Source organism: Pelobates fuscus, chromosome 12 (assembly GCF_036172605.1).
Source record: "Pelobates fuscus isolate aPelFus1 chromosome 12, aPelFus1.pri, whole genome shotgun sequence".
NCBI classification, from domain to species: domain Eukaryota; kingdom Metazoa; phylum Chordata; class Amphibia; order Anura; family Pelobatidae; genus Pelobates; species Pelobates fuscus.
Window position 1 is genome coordinate 1,434,008 of NC_086328.1, and position 18,789 is coordinate 1,452,796.

Consider the following 18,789-nt stretch of genomic DNA (forward strand, 5'->3'; position numbering starts at 1 on the left):
AGTGGCAGAGATAGACAATGAGTCGGATTTTAGTTATGATCCTGGTAAATAGTGTCAGAGACAGACATTGAGTCGGATTTTAGTTCTGATCCCGGTAAATAGTGACAGAGACAGACATTGAGTCGGATTTTAGTTATGATCCTGGTAAATAGTGGCAGAGATAGACATTGAGTCGGATTTTAGTTATGATCCCGGTAAATAGTGGCAGAGATAGACATTGAGTCGGATTTTAGTTCTGATCCCGGTAAATAGTGACAGAGACAGACATCGAGTCGGATTTTAGTTATGATCCTGGTAAATAGTGGCAGAGATAGACAATGAGTCGGATTTTAGTTATGATCCTGGTAAATAGTGACAGAGATAGACAATGAGTCGGATTTTAGTTATGATCCTGGTAAATAGTGACAGAGATAGACATTGAGTCGGATTTTAGTTATGATCCCGGTAAATAGTGGCAGAGACAGACATTGAGTCGGATTTTAGTTATGATCCCGGTAAATAGTGACAGAGATAGACAATGAGTCGGATTTTAGTTATGATCCCGGTAAATAGTGGCAGAGATAGACATTGAGTCGGATTTTAGTTATGATCCCGGTAAATAGTGGCAGAGATAGACATTGAGTCGGATTTTAGTTCTGATCCCGGTAAATAGTGACAGAGACAGACATTGAGTCGGATTTTAGTTATGATCCTGGTAAATAGTGGCAGAGATAGACATTGAGTCGGATTTTAGTTATGATCCCGGTAAATAGTGTCAGAGATAGACATTGAGTCGGATTTTAGTTATGATCCCGGTAAATAGTGACAGAGATAGACATTGAGTCGGATTTTAGTTATGATCCCGGTAAATAGTGGCAGAGATAGACATTGAGTCGGATTTTAGTTATGATCCCGGTAAATAGTGGCAGAGATAGACATTGAGTCGGATTTTAGTTATGATCCCGGTAAATAGTGACAGAGACAGACATTGAGTCGGATTTTAGTTATGATCCTGGTAAATAGTGGCAGAGATAGACATTGAGTCGGATTTTAGTTATGATCCCGGTAAATAGTGGCAGAGATAGACATTGAGTCGGATTTTAGTTCTGATCCCGGTAAATAGTGACAGAGACAGACATTGAGTCGGATTTTAGTTATGATCCTGGTAAATAGTGGCAGAGATAGACATTGAGTCGGATTTTAGTTATGATCCCGGTAAATAGTGTCAGAGACAGACATTGAGTCGGATTTTAGTTATGATCCCGGTAAATAGTGACAGAGATAGACATTGAGTCGGATTTTAGTTATGATCCCGGTAAATAGTGACAGAGACAGACATTGAGTCGGATTTTAGTTATGATCCCGGTAAATAGTGACAGAGATAGACATTGAGTCGGATTTTAGTTATGATCCCGGTAAATAGTGGCAGAGATAGACATTGAGTCGGATTTTAGTTATGATCCTGGTAAATAGTGGCAGAGATAGACATTGAGTCGGATTTTAGTTATGATCCCGGTAAATAGTGTCAGAGACAGACATTGAGTCGGATTTTAGTTATGATCCCGGTAAATAGTGACAGAGATAGACATTGAGTCGGATTTTAGTTATGATCCCGGTAAATAGTGACAGAGACAGACATTGAGTCGGATTTTAGTTATGATCCCGGTAAATAGTGGCAGAGATAGACATTGAGTCGGATTTTAGTTATGATCCCGGTAAATAGTGGCAGAGATAGACATTGAGTCGGATTTTAGTTATGATCCCGGTAAATAGTGGCAGAGACAGACATTGAGTCGGATTTTAGTTATGATCCCGGTAAATAGTGACAGAGATAGACATTGAGTCGGATTTTAGTTATGATCCCGGTAAATAGTGGCAGAGATAGACATTGAGTCGGATTTTAGTTATGATCCCGGTAAATAGTGGCAGAGATAGACATTGAGTCGGATTTTAGTTCTGATCCCGGTAAATAGTGACAGAGACAGACATTGAGTCGGATTTTAGTTATGATCCCGGTAAATAGTGACAGAGATAGACAATGAGTCGGATTTTAGTTATGATCCTGGTAAATAGTGACAGAGATAGACAATGAGTCGGATTTTAGTTATGATCCTGGTAAATAGTGGCAGAGACAGACATTGAGTCGGATTTTAGTTATGATCCCGGTAAATAGTGGCAGAGATAGACATTGAGTCGGATTTTAGTTATGATCCCGGTAAATAGTGACAGAGATAGACAATGAGTCGGATTTTAGTTATGATCCTGGTAAATAGTGACAGAGATAGACAATGAGTCGGATTTTAGTTATGATCCTGGTAAATAGTGGCAGAGACAGACATTGAGTCGGATTTTAGTTATGATCCCGGTAAATAGTGACAGAGATAGACATTGAGTCGGATTTTAGTTATGATCCCGGTAAATAGTGGCAGAGATAGACATTGAGTCGGATTTTAGTTATGATCCCGGTAAATAGTGACAGAGACAGACATTGAGTCGGATTTTAGTTATGATCCCGGTAAATAGTGTCAGAGATAGACATTGAGTCGGATTTTAGTTATGATCCCGGTAAATAGTGGCAGAGACAGACATTGAGTCGGATTTTAGTTATGATCCCGGTAAATAGTGGCAGAGACAGACATTGAGTCGGATTTTAGTTATGATCCCGGTAAATAGTGACAGAGACAGACATTGAGTCGGATTTTAGTTATGATCCTGGTAAATAGTGGCAGAGACAGACATTGAGTCGGATTTTAGTTATGATCCCGGTAAATAGTGTCAGAGACAGACATTGAGTCGGATTTTAGTTATGATCCCGGTAAATAGTGACAGAGACAGACATTGAGTCTGATTTTAGTTATGATCCCGGTAAATAGTGGCAGAGACAGACATTGAGTCGGATTTTAGTTATGATCCTGGTAAATAGTGGCAGAGATAGACATTGAGTCGGATTTTAGTTATGATCCTGGTAAATAGTGACAGAGATAGACATTGAGTCGGATTTTAGTTATGATCCCGGTAAATAGTGACAGAGATAGACATTGAGTCGGATTTTAGTTATGATCCCGGTAAATAGTGGCAGAGATAGACAATGAGTCGGATTTTAGTTATGATCCCGGTAAATAGTGGCAGAGATAGACATTGAGTCGGATTTTAGTTATGATCCCGGTAAATAGTGACAGAGACAGACATTGAGTCGGATTTTAGTTATGATCCTGGTAAATAGTGTCAGAGATAGACATTGAGTCGGATTTTAGTTATGATCCTGGTAAATAGTGTCAGAGACAGACATTGAGTCGGATTTTAGTTATGATCCCGGTAAATAGTGACAGAGACAGACATTGAGTCGGATTTTAGTTATGATCCCGGTAAATAGTGTCAGAGATAGACATTGAGTCGGATTTTAGTTATGATCCTGGTAAATAGTGGCAGAGATAGACATTGAGTCGGATTTTAGTTATGATCCCGGTAAATAGTGACAGAGATAGACATTGAGTCGGATTTTAGTTATGATCCTGGTAAATAGTGACAGAGACAGACATTGAGTCGGATTTTAGTTATGATCCTGGTAAATAGTGACAGAGACAGACATTGAGTCGGATTTTAGTTATGATCCTGGTAAATAGTGACAGAGACAGACAATGAGTCGGATTTTAGTTATGATCCCGGTAAATAGTGTCAGAGATAGACATTGAGTCGGATTTTAGTTATGATCCCGGTAAATAGTGACAGAGATAGACATTGAGTCGGATTTTAGTTATGATCCTGGTAAATAGTGGCAGAGATAGACAATGAGTCGGATTTTAGTTATGATCCCGGTAAATAGTGACAGAGATAGACATTGAGTCGGATTTTAGTTATGATCCTGGTAAATAGTGGCAGAGATAGACAATGAGTCGGATTTTAGTTATGATCCCGGTAAATAGTGTCAGAGATAGACATTGAGTCGGATTTTAGTTATGATCCCGGTAAATAGTGTCAGAGATAGACATTGAGTCGGATTTTAGTTATGATCCTGGTAAATAGTGTCAGAGATAGACATTGAGTCGGATTTTAGTTATGATCCCGGTAAATAGTGTCAGAGATAGACAATGAGTCGGATTTTAGTTATGATCCCGGTAAATAGTGGCAGAGATAGACAATGAGTCGGATTTTAGTTATGATCCTGGTAAATAGTGGCAGAGATAGACATTGAGTCGGATTTTAGTTATGATCCTGGTAAATAGTGGCAGAGATAGACATTGAGTCTGATTTTAGTTATGATCCTGGTAAATAGTGGCAGAGACAGACATTGAGTCGGATTTTAGTTATGATCCCGGTAAATAGTGACAGAGACAGACATTGAGTCGGATTTTAGTTATGATCCCGGTAAATAGTGTCAGAGATAGACATTGAGTCTGATTTTAGTTATGATCCTGGTAAATAGTGGCAGAGATAGACATTGAGTCGGATTTTAGTTATGATCCCGGTAAATAGTGTCAGAGATAGACATTGAGTCGGATTTTAGTTATGATCCTGGTAAATAGTGGCAGAGATAGACAATGAGTCGGATTTTAGTTATGATCCCGGTAAATAGTGTCAGAGATAGACATTGAGTCGGATTTTAGTTATGATCCCGGTAAATAGTGTCAGAGATAGACATTGAGTCGGATTTTAGTTATGATCCCGGTAAATAGTGACAGAGACAGACATTGAGTCGGATTTTAGTTATGATCCTGGTAAATAGTGGCAGAGATAGACATTGAGTCTGATTTTAGTTATGATCCCGGTAAATAGTGTCAGAGATAGACAATGAGTCGGATTTTAGTTATGATCCTGGTAAATAGTGGCAGAGATAGACATTGAGTCGGATTTTAGTTATGATCCCGGTAAATAGTGACAGAGATAGACATTGAGTCGGATTTTAGTTATGATCCCGGTAAATAGTGTCAGAGATAGACATTGAGTCGGATTTTAGTTATGATCCCGGTAAATAGTGTCAGAGATAGACATTGAGTCGGATTTTAGTTATGATCCTGGTAAATAGTGGCAGAGATAGACATTGAGTCTGATTTTAGTTATGATCCTGGTAAATAGTGGCAGAGATAGACATTGAGTCGGATTTTAGTTATGATCCCGGTAAATAGTGTCAGAGATAGACATTGAGTCGGATTTTAGTTATGATCCTGGTAAATAGTGGCAGAGATAGACAATGAGTCGGATTTTAGTTATGATCCCGGTAAATAGTGTCAGAGATAGACATTGAGTCGGATTTTAGTTATGATCCCGGTAAATAGTGTCAGAGATAGACATTGAGTCGGATTTTAGTTATGATCCCGGTAAATAGTGACAGAGACAGACATTGAGTCGGATTTTAGTTATGATCCTGGTAAATAGTGGCAGAGATAGACATTGAGTCTGATTTTAGTTATGATCCCGGTAAATAGTGTCAGAGATAGACAATGAGTCGGATTTTAGTTATGATCCTGGTAAATAGTGGCAGAGATAGACATTGAGTCGGATTTTAGTTATGATCCCGGTAAATAGTGACAGAGATAGACATTGAGTCGGATTTTAGTTATGATCCCGGTAAATAGTGTCAGAGATAGACATTGAGTCGGATTTTAGTTATGATCCCGGTAAATAGTGACAGAGACAGACATTGAGTCGGATTTTAGTTATGATCCTGGTAAATAGTGGCAGAGATAGGCATTGAGTCAGATTTTAGTTATGATCCCGGTAAATAGTGTCAGAGATAGACATTGAGTCGGATTTTAGTTATGATCCCGGTAAATAGTGACAGAGACAGACATTGAGTCGGATTTTAGTTATGATCCCGGTAAATAGTGGCAGAGATAGACATTGAGTCTGATTTTAGTTATGATCCCGGTAAATAGTGTCAGAGATAGACAATGAGTCGGATTTTAGTTATGATCCTGGTAAATAGTGGCAGAGATAGACATTGAGTCGGATTTTAGTTATGATCCTGGTAAATAGTGGCAGAGATAGACAATGAGTCGGATTTTAGTTATGATCCCGGTAAATAGTGTCAGAGATAGACATTGAGTCGGATTTTAGTTATGATCCCGGTAAATAGTGGCAGAGATAGACATTGAGTCGGATTTTAGTTATGATCCTGGTAAATAGTGACAGAGATAGACATTGAGTCGGATTTTAGTTATGATCCCGGTAAATAGTGACAGAGACAGACATTGAGTCGGATTTTAGTTATGATCCCGGTAAATAGTGTCAGAGATAGACATTGAGTCTGATTTTAGTTATGATCCCGGTAAATAGTGTCAGAGACAGACATTGAGTCGGATTTTAGTTATGATCCCGGTAAATAGTGTCAGAGATAGACAATGAGTCGGATTTTAGTTATGATCCTGGTAAATAGTGGCAGAGATAGACATTGAGTCTGATTTTAGTTATGATCCCGGTAAATAGTGGCAGAGATAGACATTGAGTCGGATTTTAGTTATGATCCCGGTAAATAGTGTCAGAGATAGACAATGAGTCGGATTTTAGTTATGATCCCGGTAAATAGTGACAGAGATAGACATTGAGTCGGATTTTAGTTATGATCCCGGTAAATAGTGACAGAGATAGACATTGAGTCGGATTTTAGTTATGATCCTGGTAAATAGTGGCAGAGATAGACATTGAGTCGGATTTTAGTTATGATCCCGGTAAATAGTGTCAGAGACAGACATTGAGTCGGATTTTAGTTATGATCCCGGTAAATAGTGACAGAGACAGACATTGAGTCGGATTTTAGTTATGATCCTGGTAAATAGTGGCAGAGATAGACATTGAGTCGGATTTTAGTTATGATCCCGGTAAATAGTGACAGAGATAGACATTGAGTCGGATTTTAGTTATGATCCCGGTAAATAGTGGCAGAGATAGACATTGAGTCGGATTTTAGTTATGATCCCGGTAAATAGTGGCAGAGATAGACATTGAGTCGGTTTTTAGTTATGATCCCGGTAAATAGTGGCAGAGATAGACATTGAGTCGGATTTTAGTTATGATCCCGGTAAATAGTGACAGAGATAGACATTGAGTCGGATTTTAGTTATGATCCCGGTAAATAGTGACAGAGATAGACATTGAGTCGGATTTTAGTTATGATCCCGGTAAATAGTGACAGAGATAGACATTGAGTCGGATTTTAGTTATGATCCCGGTAAATAGTGTCAGAGACAGACATTGAGTCGGATTTTAGTTATGATCCTGGTAAATAGTGACAGAGATAGACATTGAGTCGGATTTTAGTTATGATCCCGGTAAATAGTGACAGAGATAGACATTGAGTCGGATTTTAGTTATGATCCCGGTAAATAGTGACAGAGATAGACATTGAGTCGGATTTTAGTTATGATCCCGGTAAATAGTGACAGAGATAGACATTGAGTCGGATTTTAGTTATGATCCTGGTAAATAGTGACAGAGATAGACAATGAGTCGGATTTTAGTTATGATCCTGGTAAATAGTGACAGAGATAGACATTGAGTCGGATTTTAGTTATGATCCTGGTAAATAGTGGCAGAGACAGACATTGAGTCGGATTTTAGTTATGATCCCGGTAAATAGTGGCAGAGATAGACAATGAGTCGGATTTTAGTTATGATCCTGGTAAAAAGTGGCAGAGATAGACATTGAGTCGGATTTTAGTTATGATCCCGGTAAATAGTGACAGAGATAGACATTGAGTCGGATTTTAGTTATGATCCCGGTAAATAGTGACAGAGACAGACATTGAGTCGGATTTTAGTTATGATCCCGGTAAATAGTGACAGAGATAGACAATGAGTCGGATTTTAGTTATGATCCCGGTAAATAGTGACAGAGATAGACATTGAGTCGGATTTTAGTTATGATCCCGGTAAATAGTGACAGAGATAGACAATGAGTCGGATTTTAGTTATGATCCCGGTAAATAGTGGCAGAGATAGACATTGAGTCGGATTTTAGTTATGATCCTGGTAAATAGTGGCAGAGATAGACATTGAGTCGGATTTTAGTTATGATCCCGGTAAATAGTGGCAGAGATAGACATTGAGTCGGATTTTAGTTATGATCCCGGTAAATAGTGGCAGAGATAGACATTGAGTCGGATTTTAGTTATGATCCCGGTAAATAGTGGCAGAGATAGACATTGAGTCGGATTTTAGTTATGATCCCGGTAAATAGTGACAGAGATAGACATTGAGTCGGATTTTAGTTATGATCCCGGTAAATAGTGACAGAGATAGACATTGAGTCGGATTTTAGTTATGATCCTGGTAAATAGTGACAGAGATAGACATTGAGTCGGATTTTAGTTATGATCCCGGTAAATAGTGACAGAGATAGACAATGAGTCGGATTTTAGTTATGATCCTGGTAAATAGTGGCAGAGATAGACATTGAGTCGGATTTTAGTTATGATCCCGGTAAATAGTGACAGAGATAGACATTGAGTCGGATTTTAGTTATGATCCCGGTAAATAGTGACAGAGATAGACATTGAGTCGGATTTTAGTTATGATCCTGGTAAATAGTGACAGAGATAGACATTGAGTCGGATTTTAGTTATGATCCCGGTAAATAGTGACAGAGATAGACAATGAGTCGGATTTTAGTTATGATCCCGGTAAATAGTGGCAGAGACAGACATTGAGTCGGATTTTAGTTATGATCCTGGTAAATAGTGGCAGAGATAGACATTGAGTCGGATTTTAGTTATGATCCTGGTAAATAGTGGCAGAGATAGACAATGAGTCGGATTTTAGTTATGATCCCGGTAAATAGTGACAGAGATAGACATTGAGTCGGATTTTAGTTATGATCCTGGTAAATAGTGGCAGAGATAGACATTGAGTCTGATTTTAGTTATGATCCCGGTAAATAGTGACAGAGACAGACATTGAGTCGGATTTTAGTTATGATCCTGGTAAATAGTGGCAGAGATAGACAATGAGTCGGATTTTAGTTATGATCCCGGTAAATAGTGACAGAGATAGACATTGAGTCGGATTTTAGTTATGATCCTGGTAAATAGTGGCAGAGATAGACATTGAGTCTGATTTTAGTTATGATCCCGGTAAATAGTGGCAGAGACAGACAATGAGTCGGATTTTAGTTATGATCCCGGTAAATAGTGACAGAGATAGACATTGAGTCGGATTTTAGTTATGATCCTGGTAAATAGTGGCAGAGATAGACAATGAGTCGGATTTTAGTTATGATCCCGGTAAATAGTGACAGAGACAGACATTGAGTCGGATTTTAGTTATGATCCTGGTAAATAGTGGCAGAGATAGACAATGAGTCGGATTTTAGTTATGATCCCGGTAAATAGTGACAGAGACAGACATTGAGTCGGATTTTAGTTATGATCCTGGTAAATAGTGGCAGAGATAGACAATGAGTCGGATTTTAGTTATGATCCTGGTAAATAGTGACAGAGACAGACATTGAGTCGGATTTTAGTTATGATCCTGGTAAATAGTGGCAGAGATAGACATTGAGTCGGATTTTAGTTATGATCCCGGTAAATAGTGGCAGAGACAGACATTGAGTCGGATTTTAGTTATGATCCTGGTAAATAGTGGCAGAGATAGACAATGAGTCGGATTTTAGTTATGATCCCGGTAAATAGTGACAGAGACAGACATTGAGTCGGATTTTAGTTATGATCCTGGTAAATAGTGGCAGAGATAGACAATGAGTCGGATTTTAGTTATGATCCTGGTAAATAGTGACAGAGACAGACATTGAGTCGGATTTTAGTTATGATCCTGGTAAATAGTGGCAGAGATAGACATTGAGTCGGATTTTAGTTATGATCCCGGTAAATAGTGACAGAGACAGACATTGAGTCGGATTTTAGTTATGATCCCGGTAAATAGTGACAGAGATAGACATTGAGTCGGATTTTAGTTATGATCCCGGTAAATAGTGACAGAGACAGACATTGAGTCGGATTTTAGTTATGATCCCGGTAAATAGTGACAGAGATAGACATTGAGTCGGATTTTAGTTATGATCCCGGTAAATAGTGTCAGAGATAGACATTGAGTCGGATTTTAGTTATGATCCTGGTAAATAGTGGCAGAGATAGACAATGAGTCGGATTTTAGTTATGATCCCGGTAAATAGTGACAGAGATAGACATTGAGTCGGATTTTAGTTATGATCCCGGTAAATAGTGTCAGAGATAGACATTGAGTCGGATTTTAGTTATGATCCTGGTAAATAGTGGCAGAGATAGACAATGAGTCGGATTTTAGTTATGATCCTGGTAAATAGTGTCAGAGACAGACATTGAGTCGGATTTTAGTTATGATCCCGGTAAATAGTGACAGAGACAGACATTGAGTCGGATTTTAGTTATGATCCTGGTAAATAGTGTCAGAGATAGACATTGAGTCGGATTTTAGTTATGATCCCGGTAAATAGTGACAGAGACAGACATTGAGTCGGATTTTAGTTATGATCCCGGTAAATAGTGTCAGAGATAGACATTGAGTCGGATTTTAGTTATGATCCCGGTAAATAGTGACAGAGACAGACATTGAGTCGGATTTTAGTTATGATCCTGGTAAATAGTGTCAGAGATAGACAATGAGTCGGATTTTAGTTATGATCCCGGTAAATAGTGTCAGAGATAGACATTGAGTCGGATTTTAGTTATGATCCCGGTAAATAGTGACAGAGACAGACATTGAGTCGGATTTTAGTTATGATCCCGGTAAATAGTGTCAGAGATAGACATTGAGTCGGATTTTAGTTATGATCCCGGTAAATAGTGACAGAGACAGACATTGAGTCGGATTTTAGTTATGATCCTGGTAAATAGTGTCAGAGATAGACAATGAGTCGGATTTTAGTTATGATCCCGGTAAATAGTGTCAGAGATAGACATTGAGTCGGATTTTAGTTATGATCCCGGTAAATAGTGACAGAGACAGACATTGAGTCGGATTTTAGTTATGATCCTGGTAAATAGTGTCAGAGATAGACAATGAGTCGGATTTTAGTTATGATCCCGGTAAATAGTGACAGAGACAGACATTGAGTCGGATTTTAGTTATGATCCCGGTAAATAGTGTCAGAGATAGACATTGAGTCGGATTTTAGTTATGATCCCGGTAAATAGTGACAGAGACAGACATTGAGTCGGATTTTAGTTATGATCCTGGTAAATAGTGGCAGAGATAGACATTGAGTCGGATTTTAGTTATGATCCCGGTAAATAGTGTCAGAGAGAGACATTGAGTCGGATTTTAGTTATGATCCTGGTAAATAGTGGCAGAGATAGACATTGAGTCGGATTTTAGTTATGATCCCGGTAAATAGTGGCAGAGATAGACATTGAGTCGGATTTTAGTTATGATCCTGGTAAATAGTGTCAGAGATAGACATTGAGTCGGATTTTAGTTATGATCCTGGTAAATAGTGACAGAGACAGACATTGAGTCGGATTTTAGTTATGATCCCGGTAAATAGTGACAGAGACAGACATTGAGTCGGATTTTAGTTATGATCCCGGTAAATAGTGACAGAGACAGACATTGAGTCGGATTTTAGTTATGATCCCGGTAAATAGTGACAGAGATAGACATTGAGTCGGATTTTAGTTATGATCCCGGTAAATAGTGTCAGAGACAGACATTGAGTCGGATTTTAGTTATGATCCCGGTAAATAGTGACAGAGATAGACATTGAGTCGGATTTTAGTTATGATCCCGGTAAATAGTGACAGAGATAGACAATGAGTCGGATTTTAGTTATGATCCCGGTAAATAGTGGCAGAGATAGACATTGAGTCGGATTTTAGTTATGATCCCGGTAAATAGTGGCAGAGATAGACAATGAGTCGGATTTTAGTTATGATCCCGGTAAGTAGTGTCAGAGACAGACATTGAGTCGGATTTTAGTTATGATCCCGGTAAATAGTGACAGAGATAGACATTGAGTCGGATTTTAGTTATGATCCCGGTAAATAGTGGCAGAGATAGACATTGAGTCGGATTTTAGTTATGATCCCGGTAAATAGTGACAGAGATAGACAATGAGTCGGATTTTAGTTATGATCCCGGTAAATAGTGGCAGAGATAGACAATGAGTCTGTTTTTAGACTCTTGCTTGTTTACCCAGGAGGTTTTAATTCACTGAACTTTTCAGGTAAAGGCACACTATATTCACCATAACAATTACAGCTTAATGTAGTAATTGTGGGGTCTACAGCCTACTGCTTTTTAATTTCAAAACTGCCTTTTCAGAGAAACAATGCTTAGTAACACCTCTAGGTGCAGTCACGGCCACTAGGGGTGCTTCCTGGGAAAGAGCTGCACACCCTGCAGTATCTCTGATCTGTATGGAGAGGCTTAACGTTCCCTGTAGAGCTGCACTGACTCATTCCATCTCTATGAGGAGATGCTGATTGGCGCAGCGTGGCATTTTGCTGTGTATGCACAATAGGCTTCCAATGCTTTCCTATGAACTATAGTGTCATGTTTGTATTCCTGACACCAAGGTTCGAATTCCTGTGTGAATGGTAAAGTTTGAAACTGGTTGTACTCAATGGTACATGATTGTCGAGATTAGTGTATCGGTTCGATTTCTGGTGTATATGGTCTTAGTTTGTTAGATGGTGCCAGTTTCTTGGTATCACCATTGATTCTGTTACTTTTGAGATTTGCTTCCAGCTGGGAAACGATAACAGATTAAAATAACGCAGTGATTGATTCTGGTATCTCAAGAAAGCGTTGTTTAAATAGTTTGGTTTATTGGCACAGAGAGAGATGCATCGTGTCAGTATTCGGATGGCTCATAAGACATTGTGTTGCAGTATCAGCGGGTTTGGAGGCTACTTGCTTGTTCCTTGCTCACAATGTATTTCAGGACTTTATTGGTGCAGCGTTGCTGTTGGATTTGTATGTTTTGGAAGAAGAAATGGACTCGCTCAGTGGCCAGAACAAGGGTTAATAAGACATCTTACTTAGTTAGAATTGTGTCAATTGTGGCTGTGATTTAGTCTGGGGTAAACGGCTTCAGAATAACGATTATTCTATTGTGTGTCCCTGTAGCCAAGGGGTTAAGATCGACTTCAATGAGTCATTGGTGCGCACTAAAAGTGCTGTGTTGTTATTCATTTGTTAAGAAGCATAGTTTTTCTTTGTATCAGAATACCGTACATCTCCCTGGAGTTAACTGAATTGCTGATGCTATTTCTCGTCACATCCAGGAGCTTGGTACAGACTGACTATAGCATTTAATCTGCATATGAATGGACTCGCGCAGCACACATGCGGATATCTCTGTATGGGATTAATTATACAAGTCCTATAAATAAATCTGCAGGGAATTGGGAGATTTTCACATGTAGTCATTAACAATGTGTGTCGGAAAATGCCATCTCATAGCGGTTTAGTAGGGGATGTCATTAACAATGTGTGTCGGAAAATGCCTTCTCATGGCGGTTTAGTAGGGGATGTCATTAACAATGTGTGTCGGAAAATGCCATCTCATGGCGGTTTAGTAGGGGATGTCATTAACAATGTGTGTCGGAAAATGCCATCTCATAGCGGTTTAGTAGGGGATGTCATTAACAATGTGTGTCGGAAAATGCCATCTCATGGCGGTTTAGTAGGGGATGTCATTAACAATGTGTGTCGGAAAATGCCATCTCATAGCGGTTTAGTAGGGGATGTCATTAACAATGTGTGTCGGAAAATGCCATCTCATAGCGGTTTAGTAGGGGATGTCATTAACAATGTGTGTCGGAAAATGCCGTCTCATAGCGGTTTAGTAGGGGATGTCATTAACAATGTGTGTCGGAAAATGCCGTCTCATAGCGGTTTAGTAGGGGATGTCATTAACAATGTGTGTCGGAAAATGCCATCTCATGGCGGTTTAGTAGGGGATGTCATTAACAATGTGTGTCGGAAAATGCCATCTCATAGCGGTTTAGTAGGGGATGTCATTAACAATGTGTGTCGGAAAATGCCATCTCATGGCGGTTTAGTAGGGGATGTCATTAACAATGTGTGTCGGAAAATGCCATCTCATAGCGGTTTAGTAGGGGATGTCATTAACAATGTGTGTCGGAAAATGCCATCTCATAGCGGTTTAGTAGGGGATGTCATTAACAATGTGTGTCGGAAAATGCCGTCTCATAGCGGTTTAGTAGGGGATGTCATTAACAATGTGTGTCGGAAAATGCCGTCTCATAGCGGTTTAGTAGGGGATGTCATTAACAATGTGTGTCGGAAAATGCCGTCTCATGGCGGTTTAGTTGGGGATGTCATTAACAATGTGTGTCGGAAAATGCCGTCTCATGGCGGTTTAGTAGGGGATGTCATTAACAATGTGTGTCGGAAAATGCCATCTCATAGCGGTTTAGTAGGGGATGTCATTAACAATGTGTGTCGGAAAATGCCATCTCATGGCGGTTTAGTAGGGGATGTCATTAACAATGTGTGTCGGAAAATGCCGTCTCATGGCGGTTTAGTTGGGGATGTCATTAACAATGTGTGTCGGAAAATGCCGTCTCATGGCGGTTTAGTAGGGGATGTCATTAACAATGTGTGTCGGAAAATGCCATCTCATAGCGGTTTAGTAGGGGATGTCATTAACAATGTGTGTCGGAAAATGCCATCTCATGGCGGTTTAGTAGGGGATGTCATTAACAATGTGTGTCGGAAAATGCCATCTCATAGCGGTTTAGTAGGGGATGTCATTAACAATGTGTGTCGGAAAATGCCGTCTCATGGCGGTTTAGTAGGGGATGTCATTAACAATGTGTGTCGGAAAATGCCGTCTCATGGCGGTTTAGTAGGGGATGTCATTAACAATGTGTGTCGGAAAATGCCATCTCATGGCGGTTTAGTAGGGGATGCTTAATTGCTAAAAATAAAGGCAGCGCTTGCATTTGTAATTACACAATATTTAGAAGGTTACTAAGGAGTTCGGTTCACGGATGTGAGACGCACCCATATTTTAGGTCAGGCCATTTAGCCGCAGTTCTGTCCGGCAATGTCTTTGGCTTTTTTTGAGAGCTATTTTCATTCAGTAGGTAGGCTGTCAGAGTTGCCGTTTAATGGTGTATTTGTAGGCAGTTCCCATCTGGAGATTTTGGTTTTCGAATCTGGAAAAGGCCGGTGTATTGTTTTGTATCAGTGAAGGGAAGTTGGTGACATTTGCGACTGAGCTTATTTGACATCCGCCTCTCTGTTCCAGGTTCAGATCTGATACTTAATTCAGCGTCTCCTTTAAACCAGGTTTTTTGGAATTGTTTTTATTCAGCTGGGTAAGGAAGACTCGTTTATCATTGTTTTAGGACTGGAGCAGCCAAAATATTGGGTCTTTTTATCTGATGACATTAAGAGAATTGGTATTGTTTTAAACTGTATGTGCGGCATTATCTAAGGTTTCTCTGCTTTCTGGCATTCCTTGTTATTCCCTTTAGGTAACGAAACAAAACGTTTGGGTACTGGGGCCATTCTTTTATCAAGCCGGCTACGCAGGAGGCTGGAGTCAGAATATATGGACAGAACCTGACTTTCAAATCAGATACTGAAAGGAGGGTCACAAATAGTGGGCACTATTTTGGATCGCTCATCAAGAAGGCCACTTCCAGCTGGTTTCATTTTGCGTTAGGGAGCAATGATGATAGAATCGTTCAATCTCTTCATTTAATGTGTTCCTTAAGAATGTTCCTTTTTAGGTCCCTATGTGAATTATTCCCTACAGCTGTTTTGGTGTGGTCTGATCGTTTTGGTGAGTCACATGACCTAGGAGCGTCAGAAGCTCATGTAGAAAGCGCTCGGCTGTGTGGGTTTAATGTTAGATGTGTCTATATTGGGTGCTAAATGGTAATGATATAGAGTAATCCAGAGCTCACCATGATCATTATTCATATAAATAAAAAATATAAAAAATTATAAACAAACCTACTCACATGCTAAAGAGCAGAGTTGTTTGCTCAATCCAATATGCTTGGAAACCCTTGGTGGAGATAATACCACTTAAGCATATTGGATTGAGCAAACAATACTTTAGCATGTGAGTAGTTTTTTTTTTTTAAATCTTTTTATTGTGTTTCACTCCATATTTACAGTGTACACTATTGTGGTTTTATTTGTTCTTTTTCACATTTATATCTACGGAGAAATATTGACTACACCTATATCCTTGAGTGGGGATCATACCACTTCATACATGTGAGTGCACACTTTATATTCATACCTACTCCTGCTCCACAGCCCGAATATACTACACTATATTATGTTTTTGTATCTATTTTTATGAGGACATCTTCTACAACCACGAATATACGAAGAATCAGCAATGCCCTTAATCCTTCGGCGGGGATCATTCCACCCAGGTGCAAACGTTGGAGCTGTATTGAAGCTCCAAAAAGTGTGAATGCACATTTTTATCATATTTATATCCATTATATTTTTATGTACTACACCATCAGTTCCTTTTGGGTTTTTTTCTCCTTTTCGTTATATACTCCCATACAAGGACTATTTAGGCGCTGCACCTACCTCCTGTTTTACCCAGCTTTTTACCGGACAAGAGACTCCGCACCTGGTGTTCAACCTGCCATTGGACTGTTGTCATATTACAAAGCACTATTTTAAAGTTTATGGTTGTTTATGACCCTTGAGATTGAAATAAAACACCACGACCCAGTCTGTTAAAAGTTAACAATTTCACAGAAAAACGGTTTAACTTTGATGAGCAGCGACGTGGAACAAGCACCACCAGGGCAATGATGGGCCAAGTCTTTGAATGTGATTAAAGGCCTCAAATAACTCCCACATGGAACAATAAATTAATTTATAGATGGTATTTGACACCCAGTCGATATCATAAGATTTACCCAGCACGCCAGTATTTTGCTGACGTTGTGGAGTAGGGGAGGACGACATGATGCACATCTGGTGGGATTGTTCTGGTATTAAAACCCTGTGGAAGGGGTTCACTACACGTAAAAGTTGCCTGTTAATCCCCCTACTTACCTACTCCTGCTATTCCCAGCTGGTCTGCCGCAGTAATAGTGATGCTAGCAGGTATCTGATTGTGGGTTGCTGGAAACACATGTCCTACAAAGACTCAGCTGATCGACAAAACACACCAGTACTACCTATACGAGCAGCTGTCCGTAGCTTCGCAGAGGGACAAATGACACTCATTTCGGAATGTTAATGTCAGGAATCTAGGGTGGAACCCGGCACGTATACCGCAAGAAACACGGGAGAGGGGGGCGAATACACACAAGGTATCCGAGACAGACAGGAGAGGAACAAATTTAGGGAAGGAAAGGATTTGTAGGTGTTAATTTACTGTGTAATCTGTGGGATTCATCTTCTCTTTTACTATGGTATGTTTTATTCCCCCTCCCTCTTTCTGTATCCCCATGCTACAATGACTTTTCAATAAGTACAAATTAAGGAGAACTCGAAGTGAAAAAACCAAACACAAATTGTTTTTTTAAATATATACTACATATAACGCTTCTCATGTGACTGGAGACCAGAAATCTCACCGGCAGCTTGGTATAAAATAAAACTGGCCACTTACCTGTCCAATCATGACGGAGAAGGCAAAGACACCCATGAAGTAATTCAATAGCTGAAACCAAAGCTCAAAAAGGGTTTGTGGGTCAGGAAGGCCCCCAATGGTGATCAACGTCTTCACAGCCCAATAATAGCAGCGAATATAACTGTGTGGGAAACATGCATGTAAAGAAATATAACAACACGAAAATAACCCGCAGGACTACATGACTATCCTTAGCAGATAAGGGCCGGGGCGCTGCGAGCAATGTCTGGCGACTCGGAGCACGCTCACACAATTCACTGACGTTTTAGAATCATGCCACCGCCCTCTCTCCAAAATAAAAATAACTTAAAATGTTTAAAAGGAAGATTAGATTCATTTTTTTTCTCCCTTTCTTGTACATAGAACATCTAAGATCCTAAAATAACTTGTTTAGGTCAAATCTGTAAGTTAATATTATAGTTGTATGGCTTATGCCTATAAGGTAACAACAAGCTGGAGAAAGCCGGAGAGATTAATATATTTGGATAATTTTTAAGTAAGAGGTGTTAGTATATAGGTCGAGCCTTTGTGATATGATTGAACTCAGGTTGATTCCCCTCCTCTTGTCCTAGGGGCCTCAATCCTGCAATTTTGTCAGGCTTGTCCAAGGGGTTATAATTACGGTATGTTTCCTCATTGGATTATTGGGGAGGGGTATCTCCCTCCTCTGTTTTTTTTTTTTATTACTTTAATTATTATTATTATTTTTTTATTACTTTCTTGTCCTTAATTTGAGATTCGATATGGTGGGTAGTTGGAGTATTTGGTGTTATGACTACGCTTAAAATAATAACATTATATAGGGGTTGAATTCACCCCAGAAACGGGGAGCTGTTTATAAATTTCTGAATGAAAATTCTATAGATGTTGCATTTATTCAAGAGACACACTGGATTGAGTCCCCAGACAGACTCTGGAAATTAAAAAAAATCCCTTTAGTTTTTGCTTCAAATCTAGAGGGTAGAAAGAAAAAAAAAGAAGCACTGCCATTATAATTTCCAGTAGACAAGTAGTTGAAATCATACATCTATCGACTGATACCATGGGTAGATACTTAATGCTAATTGCAAGCATCGATGGCATTAAGTATACTTTTGTCAACATCTATGCGCCAAATCGAAATCCGATTGGGCTACTTGATCGAATTATGGAATTAGTAGATGAGTATGCATGTGGGAATATTATTATAGGAGGTGATTTCAACTATGTTATAGACCCAACAATAGATA

General features: G+C 39.4%; 1 protein-coding gene across 7 annotated transcripts in view; it reads right to left on the bottom strand.

The window, feature by feature from the left end:
- Positions 1-18,789, bottom strand: part of CNGB1 (cyclic nucleotide gated channel subunit beta 1) — a 173,790-nt gene that overhangs the window by 34,343 nt on the left and 120,658 nt on the right. For all 7 annotated transcript variants that reach the window (XR_010086103.1, XM_063437397.1, XM_063437399.1 and 4 more), the window contains one exon: positions 17,540-17,681. Coding sequence is in view for 6 of the 7 variants with exons in the window: in XM_063437397.1 (XP_063293467.1) it covers positions 17,540-17,681 (142 nt within the window). In the remaining variant the exon portion in view is untranslated. The remainder of the gene's footprint in view (positions 1-17,539; positions 17,682-18,789) is intronic.